This window comes from Capricornis sumatraensis, chromosome 4 (genome assembly GCF_032405125.1).
Source record: "Capricornis sumatraensis isolate serow.1 chromosome 4, serow.2, whole genome shotgun sequence".
Taxonomy (NCBI): Eukaryota; Metazoa; Chordata; class Mammalia; order Artiodactyla; family Bovidae; genus Capricornis; species Capricornis sumatraensis.
The window spans coordinates 38,511,465-38,539,415 of NC_091072.1; the positions used below are offsets into that span (position 1 = coordinate 38,511,465).

The following is a 27,951-nucleotide window of genomic DNA, read 5'->3' on the forward strand; positions in this document are numbered from 1 at the left end:
GCCAGACCACTCAAGCTGCCTCTCTTTCCGCCCTCCGCCCCGTCTAGTTACCCGAGAAAAAACCCGAGAGAAACCCGGGAAAAAACGTTGAGCCGAAGAGCCCAGCACAAACGCAACCTGCAGTGGGGTCTCCGGCCGGAAACCTCCCCGTCCCGGGTCGGCCAGAGGGGAAGGGGCGGGAGCGCAGGAGGCGGGCGGGCGGCGCGGAGGATGCACGCGGGGGTTCTGGGCCTGTCTGCCCTGCTGCTGGCGGCCGAGCAGAGCGCGCGTGAGTGCCGGGCAGGCCACGCTACCCCCTCCGACCCACCCTGACGCCCGGGAACCCTCATCCCCGCCCCGCCACGGCGGCAGCCTGCACCCCAGCACTGCGCGCCAGTGCTAGCCCTGGGCACCCCGCACCCCCGCCCAGCCCCTCGGGGATCCCCGCGAACGCGTGACCCTTCCGGGGAGGCGTAAATCCCCCGGAGGATGCATGGACCCCCGCCCCGCTGCACGCACGGTCCTCCAGGTGCCTGAGACCCCTCCCCTGGGGATGCACAATCCTCTCCCCGACCCCCAGCCCCAGCCCTCGTCCCCAGCGGACGGGCGATCCTCGCCGGGAGTCTGGGAACTTCTGACCCGCCTCCCCGCCTCCCTCCAGAAGGCCTCTCGGTGCTGCGGGGCCGGGGCGCTGCAGCGGGCCTGGCGCGCCCTGCTCGTCCCTGCCCGCTCCCTCGCCCGCCTGGGGTCCGGGCGGCGCGGGGACCCGTTTGGGGCCGGGTTGGGGTGGGACCGAGCTCGACGTCCGCGGAGCTCTGGAGGACAGTTCACCTCCTACCCGGAGGCGGCCGGTTGGGGACCCCGAGGCCGAGTGCTGAGCGCGGTCCCGCAGCCGCGGCGGAGCGAGCGCGGGGAGCGGTTTCGCGCCTTTCCAGTTTGAACGTGTAACTCCTTCAGTGCCAGCGCCGAGGCCTCCGCCGCTCTCTGCCCCGCTCCCTGCAGCTCTTCTTCCTCCGCGGGGTCCCCCCGGATGGCGGGTGCGGAGTGGATTTGATGGGGCTCCAGCTTCGAGACCCCCAGGGTTCCTCGCCCCTCCCCAGCTAGCACCACATTTGAGTGCCGGCCCTGAACTTGACCCCTGGGAGCGAGTTGCCCGCCACCTCCCACCCCCGCCCCCGACCTAGTGTTAGCGGGGCCCTTATGGACTGCGGTCCGTGCAGTTGCCCTGAGGTTTCTAAGGTGCACAGAGGAGGCGCCAGGCTGAGATCTGCACCTAAACTCCCGCCCGGGGCCAGCGTCCCCTATGAGACAGGACCCCAGTCCCAGCACCCACTCCAGGGGGTGCCGCAGACCAGCTTCCTCCTTCCCTCCCAGCCAGGGCTTGGGCATTCCTAAGGTTGGGGAGGCTGTGACTCCACCAGACGCTTTTTGCCTGGGGGACCCTGGTTTGCTGTGTGTGCCGGGTGATTAGAGCAGGGGACCGAACCAAGGAGATCCAACCAGTCCATCCTAAAGGAAATCAGCCCTGAATATTCATTGAAAGGACTGATGCTGAAGCTGGAGCACCAATACTTCAGCCATGTGATGTAAACAGCTCACTCTTGAAAAAGACCCTGATGCTGGAAAAGATTGAAGGCGGGAGAAGAGGGCGACAGAGGATGAGATGGTTGGGTGGCATCACTGACTCAACGGACATGAGTTTGAGCAGACCCCTGGGAGATAGTGAAGGACAGAGAAGCCTAGTGTGCTGCAGTCCATGGGGTCTCAAAGAGTCAGACAGGACTTAGTGACTCAACAAAACACAGAGCCTGTGGACCAAGGAGGGGCTGCCCAAGCTTCTCAGTCCAGACCTGCAGGGCTCCTGTCTGTAACCGGGGCTGGTACCCTCTTGCTGCTGCAATTCACGGCCTTATGCACCCATAAATCCATGTTAAACTCTGACATTGGGAAACCCAAGCAACAGTCGTATCAAACAATTCCTGTGAGTCCTGGGCACCCACCTCTACTGTCATTCATCAGGGAGGGCGGATCCAAATTAGATTGGTCAAGCTCCTTCCGCTACCTGACCCTGTCTTCTTCTTGTTGCTGTTTAGTCTCTAAGTTATGTCCAACCCTTCTTCCACCCGAGGGACTGTAGCCCGCCAGGCCCCTCTGTCTGTGGTATTTCCCAGGCGAGAATACTGGAGTGGGCTGCCATGTCCTCCTCCAGGGGATCTTCCCAACTCAGGGATCAAACCCATGTCTGCTGCATCGTGGGCAGATTCTTTACCACTGAGCCACCTGGGAAACCCGACCCTGTCTTAGGATCTTCTGTCCCCAGAGGGAAGGTTTTACATTTCTTAGCACATGCTAAGTATCCAGTGTTTTGTGCATGCTGCCCTATGCGATCCAGCAGTCTCCTTCTTGGACTATGGTGTCTGATCCTTTGGGTAGCTCTGGCCCTTCCTTTCAACCTCTTTCCCATCTAGGCTGCTTGTGGGCTCTGCCGGCTCCCGGGCTGGGTCTAGCAGGCAGCCCGGCCCACTCTGGGGATGCGGCGTTGCCCAGGCGCCCCTCGCCCCCAGCCTCCCACTAATCCTCTGGTCCTTCCTCTTCGGCCCCAGGCCTCTGCGCTGTGGTTTACTACTTCACCACAGGCCGGCTCCTCTGGGCCTGGCTGGTCCTCTCGGTGCTACTGCCTGGCTTCTTGGTCCAGGGCCTGAGCTATCTCTGGTTCCGAGAAGATGGACGTCAAGGTGGCTGCTTGCTGGTGGTCCTGCACCTCCTCCAGCTCGGCGTGTGGAAGCGGTAAGAACAGACAGCCCCTTTCACCCCGCTGGGTGACTTCACACCTGAGATAAGAGAGTCGTTCTGCACATAGAAAGCCATAGAAAGTGAGTCAGTTCGGGGCAGCCCGTGTGAACCCCACCCCTTCACCCCAGGAGGGCGACACAGATTGAAGCAGCGGAGTAGGTTGCATGGTGACATTTGTATTAAGTTTTTATTGCGAGAAGAAACCATTTGAGTGCCAGGGCCAAGAGTGAGTGAAGTCGCTCAGTCGTGTCCGACTCTTTGCGACCCCATGAACTGTAGCACACCAGGCTCCTCCATCCATGGGATTTTCCAAGCAAGCCAGGGCCAAAGTTTCTCATAAAAGGCAGCCTGGACAGGTGAGTGCTCAGTGGGCTGGCCTGTGGGAGACCAGACCAGCGCAGCCCCTTCGCTCAGGGTGCAGGAAGGCACCAGGGTGGGAAGGCCGTTCAAGGAGTGGTTGTCTAGTCTCAGATCTCAGGCTTGCTGCTGGGTATTTTATGCCCTCAAGCTGTAGCCCAAGGCTTTCTTTAGAGGAACTGAAGTGAGTTTTATGGTGTCTCAGCAGACTCTGAGGAGGAAGTGAATTTCAAGTTGGAGGCAGAGGGTGCTTTTTTTTTTTTTTTTGGCCTTGCTGCCAGGCATGTGGGATCTTAGTTCCCTGACCAAGGATCGAACCCTGGGCCCTCTGCAGTGAAAGCCCGGAGTCCTAACCATTGGACTGCCTGGGAATACCCCAGAGGGTGCTTCTTATAAAGATATCATGCAGCTAGCCAAATTTCACTGCGGTTCTCTGAGCTGGAACCCTCCGTCTCTAAAGGCACCAAAAGCATTTTCAGCCACACCAGTTTAGCCTAATGGTGGGCCACTGTGTTCAAGCTGTGTGGTTTCTCTGAAAAGATGAGATTCTGACCAGTGGGGAGAGAGCAGAGGCGGCTTTTCCTTCTGGCTCGGGGGTATTGAAGCCTGTCGTGGGCACTACTCACGCGTGCAGATGCCTCTCTCAGCCCAGCTTGGTCTGAAAACCATTAAGGGCTCGAGTCCTTCTGGGGACCACCTGGTACGAAATAGCCAACAAGCATGTGACCTCAAAGACAGACCACCTCTTGAAAAAAATGAATCAGCTTTCCCCTAAGCAAACGTGTCATAGCTCAGAAGAAGAGTAAAGTCTGCGCCAGTCACTTGAGAGAAGCTTCCTGAATAATTGTCAGAGAAGTCTGCCTTCTGGGGTCCTGTGGGGACCCTCCAGCCCATCTGATCCAGTACCTTTTTCAGAAGTGAGGCAGGGTCAGGGTCACGTGTCCACTTTCATGCTGGTGTCCAACACTGACCCCCTTACTCCTCCCCAAGTCTCTCCAATGATGTCATGAATACTAAATACATTTTTTTAATGGGAATAAATGAAGAGATACATAAAGATTAGAAACTAGGAAAAACAAATAGTCATCTATATCTCTTCTTATTTTAAAAAATCAGTTAAGGTGACTAAAATATATATATATATAATTTAAAAGGACCAAAAAAAAAAAGGCAAGAAGAAAGAAAAGAAGTGAGAACATTCAGGAAGCGGAAGGGAGTGTTGGAAAAGAAGGTAATGGCAAAAATGCAGTTATTCAAGGTGAACCACAAATTTGGGTCTGAGTTTTGTTAACATAAGAAGCTCCATGGTTTGCAGTGTTTCTGTATTAAAAAAAAAAAATCGAACAAATGGAAATCTACTTCCTTAGAAGAAAGCTTTGAAAGTTAAAGTAGAAAACAAATCTATTTCTCATCCTGAAACCAGCATATCTGGCTTTCACAGAGAAGACACTGGATAATGAACTGTCTTTAAGCAAATCCACACGGAATTTTGTAATGGACTCCCAATCAGGGTCAGTCAAGAAGCCTCTCAGCAAACTGCAGTTCAGTAAAAGCGCCTCTAGGTGGAGCCAAAGGAACTCTGTTTGCTAATTCTCTATCAGTTCAGTTCAGTCGCTCAGTCGGGTCCAACACTGCAACCCCATGGACTGCAGCACCCCAGGCCTCCCTGTCCATCACCAACTCCCGGAGTTTACTCAGACTCATGTCCTTTGAGTTGGTGATGCTGTCCAATTATCTCATCTTCTGTCATCCCCTTCTGCCTTCAATCTTTCCTAGCATCAGGGTCTTTTCAAATGAGTCAGCTCTTCACATCAGGTGGCCAAAATATTGGAGTTTCAGCTTCAGCATAGGTCCTTCCAATGAATATTCTGAACTGATATCCTTTAGAATGGACTGGTTGGATCTCCTTGCAGTCCAAGGGACTCTCAAGAGTCTTCTCCAACACCACAGTTCAAAAGCATCAATTCTTCGGCACTCAGCCTTCTTGATAGTCCAACTCTCATCCATACATGACTACTGGAAAAACCATAGCTTTGACTAGACGAACCTTTTTAAAATGGGATCCTGGCTTGGATGGTAAAGAATCTGCCTGCAATGCAGGAGACCCAGTTTGATCACTGGGTCTGGAAGATCCCCTGGAAGAAATGGCAACCCACTCCATTTCGTGCCTGGAGAATCCCATGAACAGAGAAACCTGATGGGCTACAGTCCATGGGGTCACAAGGAGTCAGACATGACTGAATGACCTAGCACACATGTGGCTTGATACAATGCAGAAGACTGTACTAACTACAGAGAAACCAATTAAACAAAAACCTCCTGACATAAAGTAGCTTATAAAAGTTCAAGGAGTTAAAACATAAATGTTTTCCTTTTTTTCTTTTATCCAGCCACATGTCATGGGATCTTAGTCCCCCCACCAGGTACAGGGATTGAATCTGTGTCCCCTGCATTGGAAGTGCAGAGTCTTAACCATTGGACTGCCAGGGAAGTCCCATGTATTTTTTAAAAATTCCAAATAATACCGATAATGTTAAGTCTGACTGTTCCAAAGAACTTGACATTAGTAACTACTTGTTTAAACAAAGTCAGTTACATTTTGTTTTTATATTTCTACTCTAATGCTACATGTTGCTGCTGCTACTGCTAAATCGCTTCAGTCGTGTCCGACTCTTAGCGACCCCATGGGCTGCAGCCCACCAGGCTCCTCCGTCCACAGGAGTTTCCAGGCAGGAGTACTGGAGTGGGGTGCCGTATGTTACCACCGAGTAAGAAAAATTTTAAGCCTGTAAATGCATTTGTAAACACAGCATGAGATGATAGAAGAATACCTAAACCATCTCATCCTGAGCCTGTGTTTTCGGTTAAAAATATTTGTTTAGTGGAAGGGAAAAATTATTACAAAGAAAGTTGAGATGAGCTTTAAGGATATGTAAGGCAAGCTTAATATCGATGGGTATAAATTTAACATTTAAAAGTTTGTAATGTACAGTCCCATCAATAAGCTTATGAATAAGCTTATGTTCAACTTCACTAACCATTAGGGAAATGCAAATCAAAACCACAATGAGATACCACCTCACACCCATTAGGATGGCTACTATCCCCCACCACCACAAAAAAAAAAAAAAAACCCAAGAACAGGAAATAACATGTTAGCAAGGACGTGGAGAAATTAGAACCCTTGTGTACTGTTGGTGACCATGTAAAATAGTGTAGCTACTGTGGAAAGCAGTATAGTAGTTCCTCAATTACTTAAACACAGAATTACCCTATAATCCAGCAAGTCCACTTCTGGGTAAATATCCAAACAAGTTGAAAGCAGTGTCCTGAAGTGATCTTTGCACACCTATGTTCATAGCAGCATCATTCACAATAGCCAAAACATGAGGCAACCCAAATGTCTATTAATGGATGAAAGGATAAGTAAAGTGTGGTCTCTACATGCAATGGAAAACAGAAGCAAATTCTGTAACACGCTGCAACATGGATGAGTCTCGGAGACATGATGCAGTAAGACACATGTTGTATAATTCCACTTACATGAGGTGCTTGAAGTGATGTGAAGTCGCTCAGTCATGTCTGACTCTTTGTGAGCCCCTGGACTGTAGCCTACCAGGCTCCTTGGTCCATAGAATTTTCCAGGCAAGAGTACTGGAGTGGGGTGCCATTGCCTTCTCCAGGGGATCTTCCCGACCCAGGGATCGAACCCGGATCTCCCGCATTGTAGGCAGACACTTTACCGTCTGAGCTACTGGGCCCCAGATATGAGGTGTTTAGAGTAGCTGGAAACAGAGAGAGAGAAATTAGAAGGGGGGTGGCCAGGGCTGGGGAGAAGGTACCATGAACGTGCCACTGGGTGCTTTTATGCCCACCTTGTCCTCTCTCCCCAGGACCCCTCTCATCCCTCTCATTTTGGCACATCTTTCTTCCCGCTTAAAACTTCGAGCATGTATGGCATTCTTTCCATAACTGAATCTTGGGCTTCTAGAGAACGTCTTCAATTTCTTTTGTGGCCTCTGCAGTCTCCAGCAGGTGGGGGCAGCCCATAAAGATGCCTGCTGAATGAACGGGGGCAGCTGGGAGGGCAGGAAGGGGGCTGGGGTGTCCCCAGAACTGAGGATTCAAGACCCAAAGGGCAGCTACAGGTTTGTCTTCATCTGCTTTTTCTTAACATTCTGTTTGGGTCAGAGATCACAGCTTCAAAGACTCAGTGAGAAATCACTTCACTCCAAGATCCAAGTCATGAAAAAGGAAAGCTGTTTTCTCCTGAGCCCCTTTCCTGGGCTCTCGGTACCCTGATTAAGAACATTTCAAAGAGGACCCCCTCCTGTTCTGGCCGAAGAAACGCTGGCCGGAGATCAGAGGGAGAGGGCGTTTGGGGTGACTTGAAAGGCACGCCCAGCTCTGGTTCAGGAATCAGTAAATTTAAATGATTTCCAGTTTTTCTTAACTTGGATAGGACTGAAGTTTGCAATCTCCCGTGGACTTGGCAGGCATGCCTGCCCCCACTGCAGGCAGGTGTAGGGATCACCTTGTTCCTGCCCCTGGGAGGGTGAGGGGGAAATTGCTGTGAAAACCTGAAGTCCTCAGAGCCTGCAGTGACATTTTTATACATGCATAACCGTCCAGGTGGCACGGACAGTGGCCCATGGCACCTCCGGTGGGCTTGCATGAGACTAAAGCATCAGGAAAGGTTTCGAGGATGGGTTTATCAGAAGTAGAATGAAGCAGGAATATTTACTGACTTTTTTTTTTTTTTCTCTTGTGTTGACTCCTTTTCCTGGACGTGAGGCAGGTGGCCCCCACTGGAGGAGCCAGTGTATCCCTGTGCCCGGGCCAGCCTGGTCTTGCAGACCCCCTATTAGCCCCCTGCCCTCACTGCCGTTCAACGGGACTGCATTAATTCCCATCACAAGAGGCTCTGGAGAAGGGCATGGCAACCCACTCCCATATTCTTGCCTGGGACAGAGGAGCCTGGCAGGCTACAATCCAGGGGGTCACACAGAGCGACTGACATTGGCGGCCCCAGGGTTGGAGACGGGGCTCAGGCTTAGCTCAGGATTCGCAGGGCTCAGAGAGCGCCCCCAGCAAACCTGTCTGCTCCCAGCTCCCAACCCAGCGGCCCTTCCACGTGTGGGCAGAGTGAGGTCCGCTGGTCAGGGTCCCTGTACTGGGAACAGGAGCACTACCCACAGTCTAGAGTCAGGGCTCAGGGACCTGGGGTGCGGACGTGGCGGGCTAGGCCCTAGAAGGCTCTCGGTCTCTAGGTGGTACGCCAGGAGAGGGGTCCGACTGAGCCCTCGCAGTGCGGTTCTGAGTCCTGGCCCTCCTCTGTCCCAGGCATTGGGACGCTGTGTCCGCCAGCCTCTGGAACGAAGGGCAGGCCGCCCCCCAGGCCCCGCTGCTGCTGTGGGAGGCGGACCTGGCAGCCCTGCGCCTCCTCGAAGCCCTGCTTCAAGTCGGGCCCCACCTGCTGGTCCAAACATACATTTTCCTCACCTCTGACTTCACTGCTCCTGTGCCAGGTGAGTGACTTCCACCCCCGACCGCAGACTGCCTGACTTCTCATGGGGGACAGAAGCTAACGCCTTGTTTAGCAAACCCTGGCAACCTAAGATGTCCTCTGTTAGGCAGAGTTAGGGCAGCCCAAGCTCACTACGGTGCACAAAAGTGAAAAAGTGAAAATGTGAGTCACTCAGTTGTGTCCGACTCTTTGCGACCCCATGGACTTTAGCCCTCCAGGCTCCTCAGTCCATGGGATTCTCCAGGCAAGAACACTGGAGTGGGTCACCATTTTCTCCTCCAGGGGATCTTCCCAAACCAGGAATCAAATCCAGGTCTCCTGTATTGCTGGCAGATTCTTTTACCATCTGAGCCACCAGGGATGTTACCTACGATGCCCAAGGTGACGGTTAAAACTGGCTTTTGTTTGGGGCAGTGAGTTCCCAGGGGATGGACTTCCTTCGTGGGGGTTGGTCTGTGAGAGGAAAGTTGCAGGTGGTGAGAGGACCCTGAAAGCACTTTGGGGAGGCCTGCGCTGCCCCTTGTGAGATCAGTGTGTCCTTTTCTCCTGGGACTAACTCCGTGCAGCCTGAGCCTCACCCCTTGAGAGCAGTGGGATCAACACCTCGGGCGCCGGCAGAGGCACTGGCACTCAGGCCAGGGCGCAGGGTGTCTCCTCCGGGCCTGGCACCCCCTGCTGTTCTGGTCTTATCTGGTCCTTTGTATGGACTGAGGGTTTCCCTAGTGGCACAAGTGGTAAAGAATCCACGTGCCAGTGCAGGAGACAGAAGAGATGTGAGTTTGATCCCTGAGTCAAGAAGATTCCCCTGGAGGAGGACATGGCCACACACTCCAGTATTCTTGCCTGGAGAATCCCATGGACAGAGGAGCCTTTCGAGCTATGGCTCACCAGGGGTTGCAGAGTTGGACACAACATACATGCATGCGTATGGATTGAACTGCAAAGTACAACTGACATGAAATACCACGTTCAGAGCTGTTAAGAGCTGCTTTGTCATAAACCAGAGGTGCCCGAGGGGCCCTGGCTGGGCTGCTTTTTTTTTTTTTTTTAAATAATTTTATTTATTTATTTATTGACTGCCCTGGGTGTTCGTTTTGCTGTGCGGGCCTTTCTCTGGTTGCTTTGAGTGGGGGCTACCCTCTAGTTGTGGGGTGTGGGCTTCTATTTGTGGTGGCTTCTCCTGTTGCTGGGCACAGGGTCCAGGTGAAGGGGCTTCAGTAGTCGTGGCAGGTGGGCTTGGTAGGTGCGGCTCCCAGGCTCCAGAGCACAGGCTCAGTAGTTGTGGTGCTCGGGCTGAGTTGCTCCCTAGCACATGGGATCTTCTTCCCAGACCAGGGATCAAACCTATGTCTCCTGCATTGGCAGATGTCTTCTTTACCCCTGAGCCACCAGGGAAGCCCTTGAGCCTTTTTCCTCAAGTGTGAACCCACAGAGAGCCCAGCCTGCCTTGGCGGGGAGGAGTACCCAAGTCCTCGTTTCTTCTGCATGGAGACAGGCCTGCATGTTTGCATAGAGGTGGCGATGCCCTCTGTGAAGGCAGGTTCTGTCGGTTAGCGGTCCTGGGGTCCCGCTTGCCTTCCAGGAGTGAGTGCCCTGTGCTCCTGGACCACGCTCTCCTGGGCCCTGGTGTGCTACGCCCGATCCCTGGGGTCCATGAAGCCGGACCACCCCTCCGCACCCTGGACGGCCCTCGGCTGCCAGCAGCTCTGGAGGATGGGCATGGTCGGGGCTCGCGTCCTCAGCCTGGTTCTCTTCTTCCGGGCTTACCGTGTCTGGGTGCTGGTAGTCACAGGTAAGCTGAGCTTCTGTCCCAACCATCTACTGCTGCACGACAAGCAACCCCAGAGCTTAATGCCTGAAAAGAACCATTGGTGAGCAACGACCAGGCCTCTGAGGGCCAACCGGGGTTTGCTGGGGGTTCCTGCCTGCAGGGTCCTCACACCATCCCTATAGGCTCGCAGGTATCTGGACCCACCGAGGGGCTTCCCTGGGCTGGCTGTTCAGACATCCTGCACCCGGGGCCCCTCCACCCTGTCCATGCAGGCGAGGCAGGTGGCTTCAGACGAGGCAGCTGAGAATTCCAAGAGCAAGGGGGTGGGAGCGGCCAGTCCTCTTAATCGGGCCCAGACCTGGATGAGCATGACTCCGGCTGAATTTTGCCCGGCAAAGCGGTCTCAGCCAGCCCAGGTTCAGGAATGTGGAGGGAGACCCTGAGTGTCCCTGAGTGTCCAGGGAGAGAGGAATGCACAAAGGCTCACGTGACATTAAACGTGTGACTGTTTTGTGTCCCTCGGATCTCTCCTGGGTTTTCGTCCGTCTCCTTGGGTGCCAAGTCACACGCAGTCAGAACAGAGGAGGGTTACGGCCCTGGATTCCGAGTCCCTGCCCCAGCCCTCCTGCTTCCCCCAGCCCTGCCCCTTCACTGGGCTCTGACTCCTGGGGCTGCTCTCTCCAGGTGCCCACTGGCTGGTGATGACCTTCTGGCTCGTGGCTCAGCAGAGTGACATCGTGGACAGCACCTGCCGCTGGAGGCTCTTCAACCTGCTCGTGGGTGCCGTGTTCATCCTCTGCTACCTCAACCTCTGGGACGGCCCCTCCAGAAACAGGATGGCCACGTTCTACACGGCAAGTGATCCTAACTTCACTGTATACATGGAATGTGGGCATGCATGCGTGTGTGTGTGCGCATGTGTACAATTGTGCACGCATATCTATTGTGAAGGAATAGCTTGATTTTAGGAGAAACTATTAAAGGAATTATAGTCTTGAGCAGAGATGATGGCCTCTGAAAGGAGCAACCGGATGTCTGTTTCCACATAGTTATCATAGCGAGGATTGTGGTGTGTTTGGTGATGCTTTTCAGCGACTCTCTACATCAGCCCATCTGATAAAGATAACCACAGTTCTATTCTTTGTCATATGCATGACATCCTTGTCAATCAGCTCAATTGCTGAGTTATAGCTGTGGTCATAGTTAGTGTGAAAAGCACAAAGGTGACATAATGCTTATCTGTAGGCAGCTTCTAGTGCATTAGAGGAAATAAGCTTGTACCCAAGTAATAATAAAGAGGCAGAAAGTGGACCAAGGCCAGCAGAGAAAGCAGTGTCTGAATCGCATAGGATTATCACTTCCTGCTCGGATGACCAGGGACACTTTTGACGAGAGGCAGGAAGTTGAGCTGTATCGCAGGAGGCGAAGGAGAGCCTGGATCAGCCACAGGCTTCAGAGCTGAGGCTTTGGAACCAGAGGGCTTCCATGGGACCCTGGCTCTGTCATTAACTGTTACCAACTGTGACTGAGAATTTAGACTCTCTGGACCTATTTTTTCATCAGCGCATCAGAAACTCACCTCTTGGTGTCGCTGAGAGAATAATGTTAATACCTACCTACTTTTCCAGGTCCCTGTGAAGAGTAAATAAAATAATAAACTTGGGCTGAAATAAGCAACCAAGAGTGGCCTTTATCAAAAATAGAAGTTGAGACTTTCAGAGGTGCCGGTGCTTCAGGATGGAGACCAGAGTGAAGGGAAAAGCCGGGGAGGCAGGTCCGGTCCAGGGCAGGTGACGGCGTGGTCACCTCCGGGTTTAGGAGAGCCCTGTAGAGCTCGCTGACCCCCGAGGCCACAGGCCCACAGAGGACCCACGATACTGGCTGAGTCACGCCAAGCCTCAGTCTCCACATCTGGAAACTGGGAGTAACCAGGCCCCTCACACCGTGTGGGCTGAGGGCTGGGTGTGTGGTCCAGCCCAGCCCACATGCACTGCAAGTGAAAGAGGGTGAATTTCATTGTCCGTTTGTGGGAGCTCACGTGCTGATGTCCAGAGGCGCCCTGAGAAGCAGAACTAAATGAGGAGGCGTTTCACATTTGCTGCTTCTGCTTGCTTTTGTCACGTTCACACCCTCATCAGCAGATCGTGTCCCAGGAGTTTTACGGGAAGGGGGCCTTCCCAGGTGGCTCGCGGGTAAAGAATCTGCCTGCCATGCAGGAGAAGCAAGAGACTCGGATTCAACCCCTGGGTCCCAGAGATCCCCTGGAGTGGGCATGGCAACGCACTCCAGTGTTCTCGTCAGGAGAATGCCATGAACCGAGGGCCTGGCGGGCCCCACTGCAGGGGCTGCCCAGAGCCGTGACAAGTGATTGAGTGCACACGTGCACACACAAGGAAGGGGAGGAAATGCTTCCTTCTTTCCAGCCGTCTTAGGCGCTGGACCACTGAGCTCAGAGCGATCAAGCAGGAGAGGCAGAAATTAGACACTGCGGAAGTGTCAAGTGGGGAGAAGCTGCAGAAGCACAGTGTAGGCTGTGGAACCCGGGGGGCGCCCAAGGGAGATCGCGTGTGGATGGTGCTGAGATAACACATCCAGACACGGAGGAAAGGCGAGGGACGCAAATGCTGCTAAGTCAACTGCAGCAAGGAGAGGGGGCCCGCATGGACTGACCCCTCACCTCCATTTATGCGGAGGCGACTGCATGTTTTAAAGGGGGAACGGGGGCAGGGAACAGTGTGGTCTCCACCAAAGTCGGGGAGTGACTGCACACCATCTGCACACCATCGTTCACACACTTCCCACGTACTCATGACGGGAGGCAGTGTTAACACACTTTAGAGCTGGGTTTCCCTGGTGACTCAGATGGTAAAGAATTTGCCTGCAGTGTGGGAGAACCGGGTTCAATCCTTGGGTCGGGAAGCTCCCCTGGAGAAGAAACTGGCACCCCACTCCAGTATTTTTGCCTGGAAAATCCCAAGGACAGAGGAGCCTGATGGGCCATAATCCATGGGGTCACAAAGAGTCGGACATGCCTGAGCAACTGACACACACAGAGCTGGGAGAGCCGTCTCCTGGGATGTCTATGTTTCCGAGGGCTGGTTCCCAGGTCCTGGAGAAGACGGCTCTGGGCAGTAAAAGACTGACATTTCAGAGGAGCAGAGAGAATCTGTGTAACTGCAGGCTTTCTAAAGTAGCTCCCCTGAGTGGAGGGGTCTAGGCCACTTTTGCATTATGACCAGGTGTTTTCCAGAACAAACAGTAAGTTCTCCAGGCAGCACCGAGTTTTCTCAGGGGGGAACTTCTTTGGGGCTGGGTCACCACGCTAGGGATGCAGGCTTGAGCTATTAGAAAGTACATTAGTGTTGGTTTCAAACAGTCATTTCTGCTTCAGGTCTGCAGTTGTTATAGGCCAAGAAGAGTGCTCAGAGAGCCCGTCTGAGTCAAGTTTGGTCCAGAAGAGCATCTTTGTCAGTGGAAAGTGGTTGCATTCACATCCTGTTGGTTCCGTTTCTCTGGAGGGCCCTGACAAATGCAACCACTAGAAACAGAACCAGTGAGATGTGTCTAGATACATAAGAAATGTGTTACAGGGATTTTCTCATGCAATTACTGCGCTACCAAGTCCCACAGTCACCCTCCACAAGCTGGAGAACCAGGAAGCTGGTGATTATTCAGTCCAGGCCCAAAAGACCAAGAACCATGAGCTCCGGTGCCCAGGGACGGGAGGAGATGGGTGTCTCAGGCAAATATTTGGGGGAAAAAAAAATTCTGAAATTGTTATCAATGTTTGTGACTCACTGGGATCCAGTGTCACTGTGAGCTCTGCAGGTACTTTTAATTATCGCATGATAAAACTAACATGTATGCAATTAACATGAGACTATGCAACAGATAAAGCAACAAAGAATTCCCTGTCAGCCCCCCGCCACCCCGACTCACCAAAGGGACCCCTGCAACCTTGCGAGCTGTGCCCTTCTGCTTCCCTTGCGTTTCTGCCTCTGCAGACACTTGGCGAGCTGCAGTGAGAACAGGAGGGCCCCCTTGGCGGGAGAGGCTCGCTCAGCCCTGCCCTGCTGCTAGGGGGGCCCAGTCAGCAGTGGGACCCCCCCAGCCCTGAAGGGGCTGCAGGAGATCGCGAGGCGGGAGCATGCCCAGGCTGTGTGCACTGCCCCGGCGTGCTGACTCTCCTGTTCTCACAGGTGATGCTGCTCGAAAATATCATCCTCGTGCTGCTGGCGACGGACTTTCTCCAAGGGGCCTCGTGGACCAGCCTGGGGGCCATTGCAGGCGTCTTGTCTGGATTTCTGATCGGTGAGCCCCGAGGTCACTTTCGCTGCCCCTTCGTCCCCTACCCACCTCCCACAACTTGCTTCTTTGCGGTCAGCTCACCCCCCAGGGGTAGGAATTGGGGCTCGGAAGCGGCTGGATGGAGACCAGGGCCGGGCCCTGCGAGGAGGGTGGCCAGGCCACGCCCCCAGGTGTGAGGGCCTGGATGGGCCTTTGTCTCCTTCGCTCAGCCGTGCTCAGAGCCGCAAGCCAAGCAGGGGCCGCCCCAGAGGTGGCCTGTTGGTGAGGCCGGGGTGGGGCTCAGGCAGAGCCAGGGTGGCTGGCCCTTCCCCCCAGCTTCCGGGGGCAGCGGAACCCCGACTGTCCAGTGCCCCGGACTAGAGTCTTCAGTGGGGAGGTGGAGCCCAGGCTATAAAGCAGCAGCTCCAGCTTCCATCTTGAGCTGCCTGGATAAACATTTATTGAGTGTCTACTGCATGCCAGCCTGGGGCTGCCACCAAGAAACCAGTTAAACGGCAGGCTTTTGAGGAAAGTCTGTCTTCACTGAACACACACAGCCCTGCGACTGTGGTGCGGATGGGGTCAGCTCCCCTTTCTTGGTCTCGGGGAGCTCCTCATAGGAGAAGGGGGACAATCCCTCCTGTCCACTGACCGTGAGGACTCAAGACACTGGGTGGAAATGGCCTGAGCCGTGCCCCCTGCAGAGACAACACCAGGTGACCCTCCATTAGGAGTTCTGACCCCATTCCCCCAGAGATGCTGACAGCAGGCGAGGGGACGTCTTTTGGGTTCCTTCTAGCTGCATCCTCGCTGCGTTTCCTGGCCCTGCTGAAGCTCACACCACCCCCCAACCCCCGCCCCCATATCAGACTTTACACTGTTTATTACGAGCTCCCTGAAACCCGGCGCTTGGTCTAGTATAACAGGAAACTGGAAATAACGTGGGAGGATTACTGGAATGCTCTGCTAAATAAATTATTGCCGCAGTCAACACTTCTGATCAAAATAAATGAAGCTGACAACAATGTGATTCAGATGTTTGTGCACAAAGGAAGTTTTGTTGCTGCTCGTGGAAATTCCTTGATATGGGGGTTTTGATGGGTATGTTTAACCTCTGCTTGGGTCTTGTTTTTGAAATGATTATCTCTCTCTGCCTTCAGTTTGGAATCCATCAATCAGTATGTGGATGGTTGTGTTCTGGGTATTTGACCCAGTTTTCTGAAAGTGAAATTACCTTTTCTATCAAACCTCTCTCTCTGTCTCACACACATGCACGCATACGTCTAAAGGACTCGGTTGGAGCCTCCTTCAAGGAAGAAGTCATAAAATCTCTAAGATTTAAACTCTGTTCTTACATTTTTTAACGGTAGAAACATTTGCAGCTTATTGGAACTGTATATGTGTGTATGTGTGTGTATGGATGCACACTCAGTCGCTCAGTTGTGTCTGACTCTTTTGCGACCCCGTGGACTGTAGCCCATCAGGCTCCTCTGTCCATGGATTTCTCCAGACAAGAATACTGGAGTGGGTTGCCATTTCCTTCTCCAGGGGATCTTACCAACCCAGGGACCAAAGCTGCGTCTCTTGCGTCTCCTGCACTGGCGGGCAGATCCTTTACCGCAGCACGACCTGGGAAGCCCTAAATTCCCCCAAATACCCCTTCTGATGCTCCAACAAGAGTCCTGTTTTGGATCCCAGATATTACTCTACTCAAAACTGGAGAACCCGGAATTCTGCAAACCACAGGGAGGACGCAGGACTTCAGAGAACGTAACCTTGTGCTTTTTTCTCCTCCCTTGTTTTGCAGGCAGTGTCTCTCTGGTCGTTTACTACAGCCTGCTGCATCCGAAATCCACAGACATCTGGCGGGGCCCCACAGAGGGTGATAAAGCAGAAGAAGACTCTTCTCCACAAGCCCTGGGCCCAGCAGGGGAGGGACCAGACAGCGTGGGGCCCTGCCCAGAGGAAAGCGATGAGCTCCCAAGCCTGGGAAAGCCCCCCAGCCCACAGTGGGCGCCCCCAGAGGCTGGGCTGGAAAGCCAGACGGTGGGAGAGGCCTCTTTCCTCAGCCACCACCACTGGCTGCTGGTGAAGCTCGCTCTGAAGACGGGGAACGTGTCAAAGATCAATGCAGTCTTTGGGGAGGATGGCCTGGCCCGCTTTTGCTCCCCTGAGTGGGGGTTGAGCCAACACCGCAGCGGCTGGAGGACGCCCCCACCCCCGCAGCAGGAGCCCCCTTCATCACCCCAGGACCCTCTAACCTCAGAGGAAGGCTCTGAGTTTCCAGTGGTGCCCAAAGCAGAGGCTGACGAGACCTCCAGTTACCTGTCTTTTGCCAGCGAGAGTCCTGACCGAGCTCCAGCCCAGCAGCCGTCAGCTGCAAGCGGTCAGCTGCGGGAGGGCGGCTCAGAGGAGGGAGCTGGGGCCGCCCCGGGGGTGAGGGGTGCAGGAGGGCGCCCCGGGGGCAGGGGCGGGCAGGCCGGCTCCACGCTGTACTTCAGCATCACCGCCACCGCCGAAGGGGCGCTCCCCTCCCCCGGGGAGCCGACGTCCCTCTCCGGGAAGGGGCTGGGGTCGGGCAGCTCCGAGCGCTTTCCCCTCAGCGTGGCCGACCTCAGCCCCATCTTAGGCCCCGGAGGACGCTTACAGCCCAGCGGCCGGGCCTGGGGCGGCTCGGGGCTCCGGGGGCAGCGGGAGTCCCCGCGTCGCCCCATCGCGGCTGGTACCCAGAGGCCGCTGCCCGAGGGCCGCCCGAGGCCCGCGGACGCGCCCTGCCTCACGTCCACCCCCAAGTGCACGGCCCCCGCCGGGGACTACGGCCGCAGGGCGAGGCTGGCGGCCGAGGCGGGTTTCCTCTGCTGAGCACGGTCAGTGGGTGACCCACAGGCCGGCCCGTCAGGCTGGTCGCTGGGGTGGGGACTTCCGACACCTCCACCAGTGAGTGTGTCACAGCCCCTCCGACGTCCGCCGCTCAGCCTGAAAACGAGGGAACCGGATTAGATTGTTTCTAAGGTCCCTGCAAGCACCACCCGCCACACGTTGGCATAGGAGTCCTGCTCGAACACCATGAGGGAGGCGACGATAAAGCTTCCTTCCAATCGCCTGCTTCTGATTAGCCATTCCCTCCTCCGGAGGATCTTCCCTGCCCCAGGGGTTGAACCCGACTCTGCATTGCAGGCAGATTCCTCACCATCTGAGCCATCACGGAAGCCCCTGAGAAACTCTATGATCCTTCCTGTGGCTTCCCCAGTAAACTCAAGGGTAAAACCCAGAGTCCTATTTTATTCTGTTAATAACACTTAAGTGGTTATTAATCATTCTTCTTTTAAATGTATTTTAGCTGCATTATTTTATTAAATCCCTTGTAAGCCTCAGGACACCTCAGGCCTCTGTCCTGTAGAAGGAGAGTTGAGAAAAGCCAGAGCTGGACAGAGTTGACATGGTGAAAACATTTTATTCAGGAGTTGTTGCAATAGGGGAAGAGGCCTCCGTGTAGAACTGGCTCAACTCAACTCAGTGTGGACAAGTGGGGTTTACAGCCGAGGAGCAGGTGGGGCTTAGTGGGTGGAAAATTATAGAGAGGAAACATCGGGGTTAGGGGGCTTCTGGCTAAACCAGTGTAACAGGAAGCTTGCTGAAGGCAGGCCAGTGAGGTCAGACATCCCGGGTCGGAGGATCGGGTGTGGAAGGTGATTGGATACTGAGGGTGGGGGCTTCTGGCCAAGTTGACTTAGGAGGATTCATGCTAAAACTGGACAAAGCAGAGAGGAGCACGGAAGAGGACTTGGCTGGAAAGTTCAGGGGAGCCTGAGCAGGGTTTTGTCAAAGAGAATCTTTGTCAGGAGGACATGGAGAACAGCATCAGTGGCTCCACCCGGCGCTTCTGGCCTTTCCCCTCTACATTGAAAGCTCGGCAAGAACTGGATGCTCTGTGTGACCTTGAGAAAGCTGTCACTGGAGGGAGCTTCCTACTCGACTCCTGCTCGTCTGGATCTCCGTGGTCGGGACGCGCGCTGCCTGAGCATGATGTTTGGAGATGGCATTGCACGTGTCCTCAGGGGAGGACCACCAGGAGCCACCTGAGCTGGAACCAGCAGGTTCAGGACTCATCACGGTGACGGGGAATGAGCCCTGCAGCACATCTCAGGACGAGTCTGAGGACGGACCGAGGCTGGGGCTGCGGTGTGGGAATTGGGAAGGACCTTGGGGAGCAGGTGTCTGCTCTGATTCAGGTGCAGTTCTGTGACCTGGCCCCTGCACCTGCAGAGACTCACGCTCACCTGCAGAGGCTAGACCAGACTGGGAAAGAAGCCACACTTGAAAACTGGGCCAGCCGTTGCCCCTTTGGGTAGAAGGGGTGCATCTTGCAAGGTGCAGCGATGCTTTTTCTCTATCGCCGTCTCCAGGTGGCCTCTTCTGAAGCTGATAACCTGTGAGACCCTGTGAATGACCACACACAGCCCGGCTGGGAGCATCCCCTGAGCTCCCAGATTTGGGGGGCTGCCCTCTGCTCCCTCGGAATATTGGTAGTCACTGCACAGCTGTTTGTTAGGCTAAGTCACATATTGGATGTATTCTGTTGATGTTCCTGCTTCAGTGAGTGGCCGTCACCCAAACCTTGAAAGTACAGGCTGCCCCCAGATATTTGCTTGAGGACATTTATCTCAAATCTGCTGACGCACAGGCTTTTCTTGTTTCTTTTAAGCCGACCTCACTCCCTTCTCCCTTGAAGCTGCATGGGAAGCAACGCTTCCGACTGCTACTGACTGCCCGCACGTCCCACGCAAAGAAGGGAAAGCGAGCTCTCCAGAAGCTGATGAAATCACGCTTGGTCTCCACGAATGTTTCTCTGATGGTTCGCTCCTTGGGACAGGCTGTTTTCTTCAGCTGTTTGCCTGGTGAGGCCTGGCTGGCAGACAGTTTACAGCACACAGTGAACACCCCTAAGTGGAATTAAATTCTAGATTTTTCTGAAGGACTAGAGATTGCGCCGGTCATAAGCAAAGCCTCTAAATAACCATCTGGGGAGGGCGTTTTTGTAAAAACAGTTGCACGTGCCTGCCTTTGTTGCTGAGGTCCCTGCTCTCCTGGAGCACAAGTGGCTCCTACGTTCACAGGCTGGTCAACAGTCTGACCCAGGGGGTGGTGTGCAGCGTTCTGGCTGGAGTCCTGAGAACCAGAGCACCCTAGCTTGCAAGAGGAGGGGGTTGCACCAGCCCCAGGAGGGTCCTCTTGCTGCAGTGGCGCCCTGGGTGTGCTGTGCTGCTGGTGCTGGTAAGGACCAATGCCAACCCACAGTGAGCAGGCCACAGGAGGCCACGGGGGTGAATGCCCTGGGCCCGCTCTCCACCACCACTGCCAGAAAGGGAGGACACGAACTCTCCAAAAGTGGGCACCCTGAGCCCAGTAGCTTTGGAGGCCAGCCTGGGGCGGGTGGCGTTGAAAGTAACCGCCCGGTTCCCCCCAGCAGTGCTCTCAGCTTCTTTCACAAACTGTAGCACGTTTGCCTCTAAACCAGTTGCCCCCAAGCAGGGATGTGGCCATTTTAAGTGTGCCCTGCTTCTCCGTCTCGATGCTGGACCTCAGAGCTATAGAATCTGCAACAGCAGAGATAACACACATCCACCAAGGCTCTGAGCTTATAGAAACAGCCTCTATTCCTACCCCAAAACCTCAGCATTTATAACCCCGAAGACGGGTTTAATATTTGTGTCCCAAGCTGCCTGGTTTTAGAAGCCAGAAGGAGGTTTGACACGTGTATCTTCTCACCCCTGTGCAGAGCTCCCTCGTTTTGGGATCTTGTGTTGGCCATTTTCTTTAAGATTTTTTTTTTTTTTTATGTGGGTGACTTTTAAAGTCTTTATTGAATTTGTTACAATATTGCTTCTGTCTTATGTTTCGGTGTTTTGGCCCCAAAGCATGTGGGGTCTTAGTTCCCTGACCAGGGATCGAACCTGCATCCACCCCGCATTGGAAGGCAAAGTCTTAACCACTGGACTGCCAGGGAAGTCCCTGGTGTTGGCCAGTTTTGCCTAGGCTTTGATTCCTTACTCTTCCGTTTCTTCCTACCCCAGTCAGCCTCCCAGTCCCTAAAAGGCAGAGGCTTCTGCAGTCCTTGGAAAGGGGCCAGGGCACTGAGTCGGGGCCCAGAGGGTGCACCCGGCTCCACGCCAGCCCTGATGCCTTCGCCCCTGCATCCTTCCCTCTGCGGGCCCCACCAGTGTCTCCTGGGACGGCCAGCATACCCTCGAGCCCCTTGTCCTGCTCACGCCTCCAGAGTGGGATCAGTCAGCGTAAGAAATCGTTAAGCAGCATGGTGGTGTCTTGGGTTTTTCATACTATATTGTGGCGAGCCAAGCATGAGATTGAGACCTTATTCCTTCTGAGACCCCGCTCCTGTGCCCCCAATTCAGTTCTCATGCTAAGGGCTGATGACACTTGAGTTTTTTTAAACACACAGAAAGGATTTTACTTGGAAACTCAGCTCAGTTGTAGAATTTGATTCAATTTCTCCTACTTTTTAAGATGACCGACCATCCTGGTTTCCCTAAGACTGGGGGTTTCCTGAGATGTGAGACTTTAGAGTTAAACCAGATAGTCTCCCGGGCTGTTTGGGATGGCTGGTTGCCTTGATACCTGTCCACTCTAGACACTTTTTCTACTTCATGTAGCCACTCAGCAGAGAACACAGTCTCTGGTTTAAAAACCTGGGCAACAATGCAAGGTTCCCAAAATACAGTCCTGAGCACCAAGCCCTTATCCCCCAGCCCCATCAGTCTTGCAAAGCTCAACTTGACTAATGTCCCCCTTGCTAATGCTGTCTCCCAAAGCCAATATGATGGTCGACTTTAAGCTCCGCTGATGCCAGGAGAAGTCTGCTCTGAAGTCAAAGCTATAGTCCAGATTTTAAGTTAACATCTCCCAGGGAGGAAATCTCCCATGGAAAAATACCATGGAAAAATCCACGACTGACCACAGAGATACATTCATTACAGCAAGACTATAATTACAACACTGCCCGTCAGGGTTTCCATTATAAATGGGGTCTAAATCTTGGTGGAACGCAATTCTTTCCAGCTGGAGCAAACCATGGACAGGTTTCCAGCCCACTGGGGATTTTTTTTTTTTTTTTTCTGATTTGTTTACAAATTGGCAAGGCTGGGGGTGGGGGGATGGGAAGAGGGGAACAGCAAAAACAATATGGATTTTTGTTCTTAGTGTATCCTTCAAGCTGAAACTAAGAGAACACAGACCAACCAAAAAATAACCAGTGTTACTGAGAATGACATCCAGACCTGAGAATTTTGGATTTCAAGGCGACGTTTTGTCTTTTCGTTGTTCAGTTGCTGAGTCATGTCTGACTCCTTGTGACCCCATGGACTGCAGCATGCCGGGCTTCTCTGTCCTTCACCATCTCCTGGAGTTTTCTCAAATTCATGTCCATTGAGTCAGTGATGCCATCCGATCATCTCATCCTCTGTCGACCCCTTTTCCTCCTACCCTCAATCTTTCCCAGCATCAGGGTCTTTTCCAATGAGTTGGCTCTTAACATCAGGTGGCCAAAGTATTGGAGTTTCAGCTTCAGCATCAGTTCTTCCAATGAGTATTCAGGATTGATTTCCTTTAGGACTGACTGGTTTGATCTCCTTGCAGTCCAAGGGACTCTCAAGAGTCTTCTCCAGTACTGCAATTTGAAAGCATCAATTCTTTGACGCTCAGCCTTCTTTATGGTCCAACTCTCATATCCGGACATGACTATTGGAAACATCATAGCTTTGACTATATGGGCCTTTAATTTACTTTAAAAGATGGAATATTTGGTAAGAGAATGGAGGTTCACTTTTTTTTTTTTTAATGCCTGGAAGAGATGAGATTTGGTGCACTGTACCTCTGAGGGAAGCTCTGAGGTGGGAGATCCCTGCAGATGAGACCTGGGCTCTCTTCTGCTCTTTCTCCAGCTAAAGTCTGACTGGACAGAAGTCAGTTCAGGGTTCTGAGCCTTGGGTTCCTCCTCTGTGAATCAGACGCTGAGCTAGACTGGCTGCCTCACAGAATCCCTGTGCACGGCCTCACGGCTAGCAGAGATGGCCTGCCCACCTCCGGGGCAGGGCCCTTCAGTTTGCGCACCCCCTCTCCCAAGCCCAGTGTCCCGGCTGCCCTCCAAAGAGGGTGGAGCCCGAGTCACTCCATGCAGTTGGGGGTGCTTTGTTCCCCAGACCATGGAGGAAAGGGGACACTACCACCTGCAGGATGCTGACGTACCCCAGAGCCAGTGCATCCTGGGTCCTCATGGAGACTTAAGCTTGTTTTGACTTAAAACGTTTTACAGTAATTGCTTCACAGCCATAAACTCACTTCAGGGCATCTCGCCACAGTCTTATGACCTCATGGGGTCACAAGGTCAGCCTCCTGCAAGAGTCCTGTAGGGTGAGGGCAGAGACCCTTCTCAGGCTTTGTGGGCTCATCGGGTGATCATTAGAAATGATCAACTGACCCTTATAAACAACTGACAAACAAAACAGGAATTCCTGAAATGTTCAGTCCCAGCCTCCCCCTCTAAAAGCCCCTGGACTTCTAGGAACACCAGAGGAAAAGAGATTGGTTCTGGTGGCCGGTCCTGTGTTTGCTTTAAATCACAGCCATTGCAAATCGAGGGATAAATATTTCCTTAGATACTCAGACCCCACTTTCCCTTCTCAAACGCCTGAAGAATTTAGAGGTCAATATTTTTTTCTCAGCAGTCAGGAAGCAATGTGATTAATCTGAGTAATGGAGTTAGGTGGACAAAGGTCCAAGTTGCATTTTGTAAGGTTATACAAACTTTTAGGATTTCAGGTCATTTATTTTAAATAACTATCAGCTAAAAAGCTTAATCTGGCTTCGTTTTGACTTGGGTTTGAAATAAATGGCCAACTGCTTTCTCCTCTCACTTAATTCATGACAAGGTTTAGCCATAATTCTAAGTTGCAAAAAGCCCGTTCTGTGCAGAGATGAGCATCCCCTGACATGTTAATGCATTAAATGGCCATAGATCTTATTGACTTTTGTAATGAATACGTGCTGTGTGGGGCTGTTACTAGATGTGCGTTATGGAGTTAAGCATACTATACATCCGTGTTTTAAGAGCAAGCGCTAGCATCACATAATCCCCAACCCTACGTAGCAGGGGCAGCGGACAGGGATTTCACTGCAGTCTCAGGCTGGCTCCCCGCACCTGCAGGGTGGCATGGGCTCAGTAGGTGGCGCTCTTGCCCCTCCATCAGCCCACTCCATCCTTCATCCATTTATGTACAAGTTTAGTTGGTTGATTTTAATCCGTTGCTTTCAGTCATGCACCCAAACACCCTGCATGGGCGGCAGCTCGAGCTCTGAAAAGCTACACGTGGCCTTTGCGTCTCCCAGCCAGCTGAGTCCCTGCCCTTATCAGCTGTGGGCTTAAGGGTTTATTGAGATAATTGTTAAGAGCAGAGCTGGGCTTCCCAGGTGGCAATAATGGTAAAGAACCTGCCTGCCAATGCAAGAGACGTGAAACTCAGGTTTGAGCCTGGGTCAGGAAGGTCCTCCGGAGGAGGGCGTGGCAGCCCACTCCAGTGTTCTTGCCTGGAGAATCCCACGGACAGAGGCGCCTGGTAACAGCACACCCAAGAGAAAGAAGCCGGTCTGAAAAGACTACGTCCTGTGTGATCCCAATTCTGTGACGTTCTCGAAAAGGCAAATATGGAGACAGTAAAAAGGTCAGTGGCTGCCAAGGCTTGGGGGCAGAAGGCAGGGGGATGAACAGGTGGAGCACAGAGGATGTTTCGGGCGGTGAAACTACTCTATGTGATGCTATAATGATAGATACACACAGTCACACGCTTGTCCCAACCCATGGAGGCCACAGCGCCAGGAGTGAGCCCTGACGGAAGCTGTGGCCCCGGGGTGGTGATGGTGCATCCGTGTCGGTTCATCGGTCGCAACAAATGTGCCATCTGGTGGGGATGTTGACGGTGGGGGAGGCGACGCCTCGGTCGGACAGGGGATACCTGGGAATCTGTACCTTCCTCTCAATTTTGCTGTGAATCTAAGGTTGCTATTTAAAAGCACTCCGTTGTTTTAAATCTTCATTATCCTCTCTTCTCAGCCACGAGCCAAAACCTACTTTTATCTCTCAGAACATTTCATCAAGCACCTATCTGTGCCAGGCCCCTCGCCAAGCGCTGGAAACACAAGGTCCAGCTCTGGAGTGTGCAGTCCGGTGAAGACAGCGGCACAAAAGGCAGAGGGCGTGCCTCCCTCGTGGGCTGCAGGCCTCAGACACAGCCCACCTGTGAGGAGCTCAGCACAGTTTTCAACCCGATAAGGTGCTTTGCAGCTGTTATACCTGAACCTTTGAGTCTGTTAAAAGAGCATCTTGGGCGAGCTGATTGAGACCTGGAAAGGCCCAGGAGTCATGACACTTCCTTGCTGGGCATTTCCTCCAAGTCCAGTCGGGTGGTTAGCAGTCAGCACTTCAGTCTGCCTGACTGGGTCTGGGTCCCTGCTCCATCCCTCGTGAGCTGAGTTAACCTTTCTGTGCGGAGTTTCCCTCAGGGCTCTGAAATCAGTGTGACAGAAACAGCCTCTGTTACAGGATTGTGTGTACAATCGAGTGAGGTCTAATATTAAGCTTTCTCTTTTTTTGACTGCACCGCGCAGTACATGGGATCCTAGTTCCCCGACCAGGGATCAAACCCACGCCCCCTGCATTGGAAGCATGGAGTCTTAACCACAGGACCATCAGGAAGGTCCCCCATACAGCTTTTCACCAAGTATTGGCACAGATGAAAACACAAGGTTAGTAGAGATTACTCTCCCAGGTGGTAGGCGTGTGGGAGGAGGTGAGTATGCCACGAACTCCTTATCTTCCTGACTACATTTAAATATATTAAAACCTCTCTTCTCTGAGACATTTGGAATCTCTCAGATTGTGCAGACCTACCTGACAGCCTTTGTCTGCTGTGTGGTCCCAGGAGGGGTACCCCGGTGGTGCTCCCCACAGGGAAAGGACACCAAGACTCCACTCTGCACCTGCGGGCTCGCTGTCAACCAGACTCCCCTAAGGCAAAGATGAAACTCCCGTGAGAGTTTCCCCTATCCTTTGCACCTAGGATAAAAGCCCAGAGCAACTCACACAGAACTTTCTTTAAGGGGGGCGGGGGAAGGTTACAATTTTTTTCCTGGTTTAGAGTTTCTGACGTGTTTCTTTTTGTTTTTCTTCATGCTTGGGGACAGGAGGAATGACACGCGGCTGCCCCATAATTGTGGGGCCTTCTCCAGTGGACCATGATCTATTTACTGAGAATTTTTTAATAAATAAACCACAGCCTTGAACCCTTGTGCCCTTATAAACCAGTTGGTTCTCATGGGGAGAGTTCAGGAGTTTTTATGGAGCAATAGTATGTTCTCATGAGAATTTTATTAGAAATCAGAGACTTGAAATGCATCAAGCAGGAAATATATGAGGTTACATGGGAACCATCCCTTCATTTTGTCATTCTGGGTTAATTTACTTCTTCACAGTGTGTTGATTTACTTTGTAAATTTCAGTCATGAATTCTAAGCTTCTCAGCAAATTTAAGCCTGCGCATCAACTTCTTGAACTTTTCCCATTTTTTATCCTTAAAATAAGATAGCTAATTATTGATAGCCTATATAAAAAAGTCCAAACATGTATGGGAAGCACATATTCCTGGGCAGAAATGTGTCCAAGCAGGTCTTTCCAAATGGCAAGGAATAAACAGAGCTTAGAGAAAAACATTTTTATAACCCACATGCAATTCTTTACGTCTTGAACTTTTCCACTTACTAGTTTCTCCAAATAATGTTTTTAATTGTGTTTTGCAAAGTACCCAGTTAAAGTTTCAGTCATTAAAAAAAAAAAAACCAAGCTTGTTTATTATCATGTAACACAACTTGGAAAATAGCCCAAACCCAGAATAGATGTTTGTGTGCTGGTAAAGTAGGGAGGAAGTGTTCTAAACAAGTTTTTCATCTGGGCCCGTTCCAGCATTTCATTAATTGTGTGCTGATGGTGTGAGGAGAGGGCAGGCCAGGACTGGCCTTGGCTGGAGCCAGGAAAGTGAGTGAGGAACCCCAGGAACTAGCCTTCTGTTAACCAGCTCACCCCTTTGCTGATAACTCAGCCTGACTCCTGGGTGAATCCCCATATTAGGTAATGTCTCCTAATCTTTACATTTAATTCTCAAGTCGTAACTATGTGTTTCCAGCCAAATACTTGCTCTGGGAGTTGAAGTTTATCAAGCTGCAACCATGGCATGGTGGCTTTGTCTTAACCTTTTCTGCCTACTCATCACCCCAAACTCCTAGGCACCTATTTTAGAAAAAATAAAAATCTTCATAATGAGACAACACAGGAAGGCAGCCTGGCAGCTGGCTTCAGATTTCTTGGTGCTGAGAATGATTCCAGCTCCCCTGTCCCAGCTCAGCTGTTATCTGGGCTAATGGAAGCTGGTCCTTCCTCCAAGATGCAAGCGGAACAGTCTCAGTCACCATTCTCTAATCTTTCCTGGGGTTGCCTGTGTGCCAGGCTCAGAGCTATGCTATATACAGCAGCAGGTTTACTACTGGAAACAACTCTCTAAAGAATATCCTGGGCCTCTCCCCATTTCACAGGTGATGAGCTTGAGGCTCAGGTGGGTGATGTAGCCTCTCTGTGATCACACAAGCAGATGTCCTCTTACCCCACAGTGCCCAGACTCTCCAGGGTCAAGGTCTGACCTGGGAGACACACCCTGTCCTCAGCAAGCTCTCTTCCTAATTTCAAGAATAAGGAATGAGAGACCAAGTCCAATGCTCAGAACCCAATGACTGCCCAGCGCGACCCTGTCACTGTGTGGGAGAAGAGATGCTCTGATGGCAAATAAGCACATGGAAAGATGCTCCTCGCATCTGATGTCATCAGGGAAATGCAAATTTAAGCAGTAGGGAGATGCCCCACACCCCTAGGAAAATAACCGGACCCGGACACTGACATCCCCAAAGGCTGGTGAGGATGTAGAACAGCAGGAAAGTCTCATTCATTGTTGGTGGGAATGCAAAATGGTACAGCCACTTTGGCACTTTCTTAGAAATTAAACATACTCTTACCGGCAATCACGATCCGGCAATCATACTCCTTGGCATTTCCCCAAAGGAGTTGAAAACTTAGGTCCACACAAAAATCTGCGCATAGATATTTTTATCAACTCTATTCATA

The 27,951-nt window shown here is 52.5% G+C and overlaps 1 protein-coding gene across 1 annotated transcript; it reads left to right on the top strand.

The window, feature by feature from the left end:
- The first annotated feature begins 210 nt into the window (after positions 1-210).
- Positions 211-17,576, top strand: XKR5 (XK related 5). The gene is made up of 7 exons (XM_068971398.1): positions 211-268; positions 2,583-2,766; positions 8,473-8,657; positions 10,239-10,448; positions 11,112-11,281; positions 14,627-14,738; positions 16,522-17,576. Exons 1-7 carry the CDS (start codon positions 211-213, stop codon positions 17,574-17,576), a joined length of 1,974 nt encoding a protein of 657 aa, XP_068827499.1.
- Positions 17,577-27,951: the final 10,375 nt, after the last annotated feature.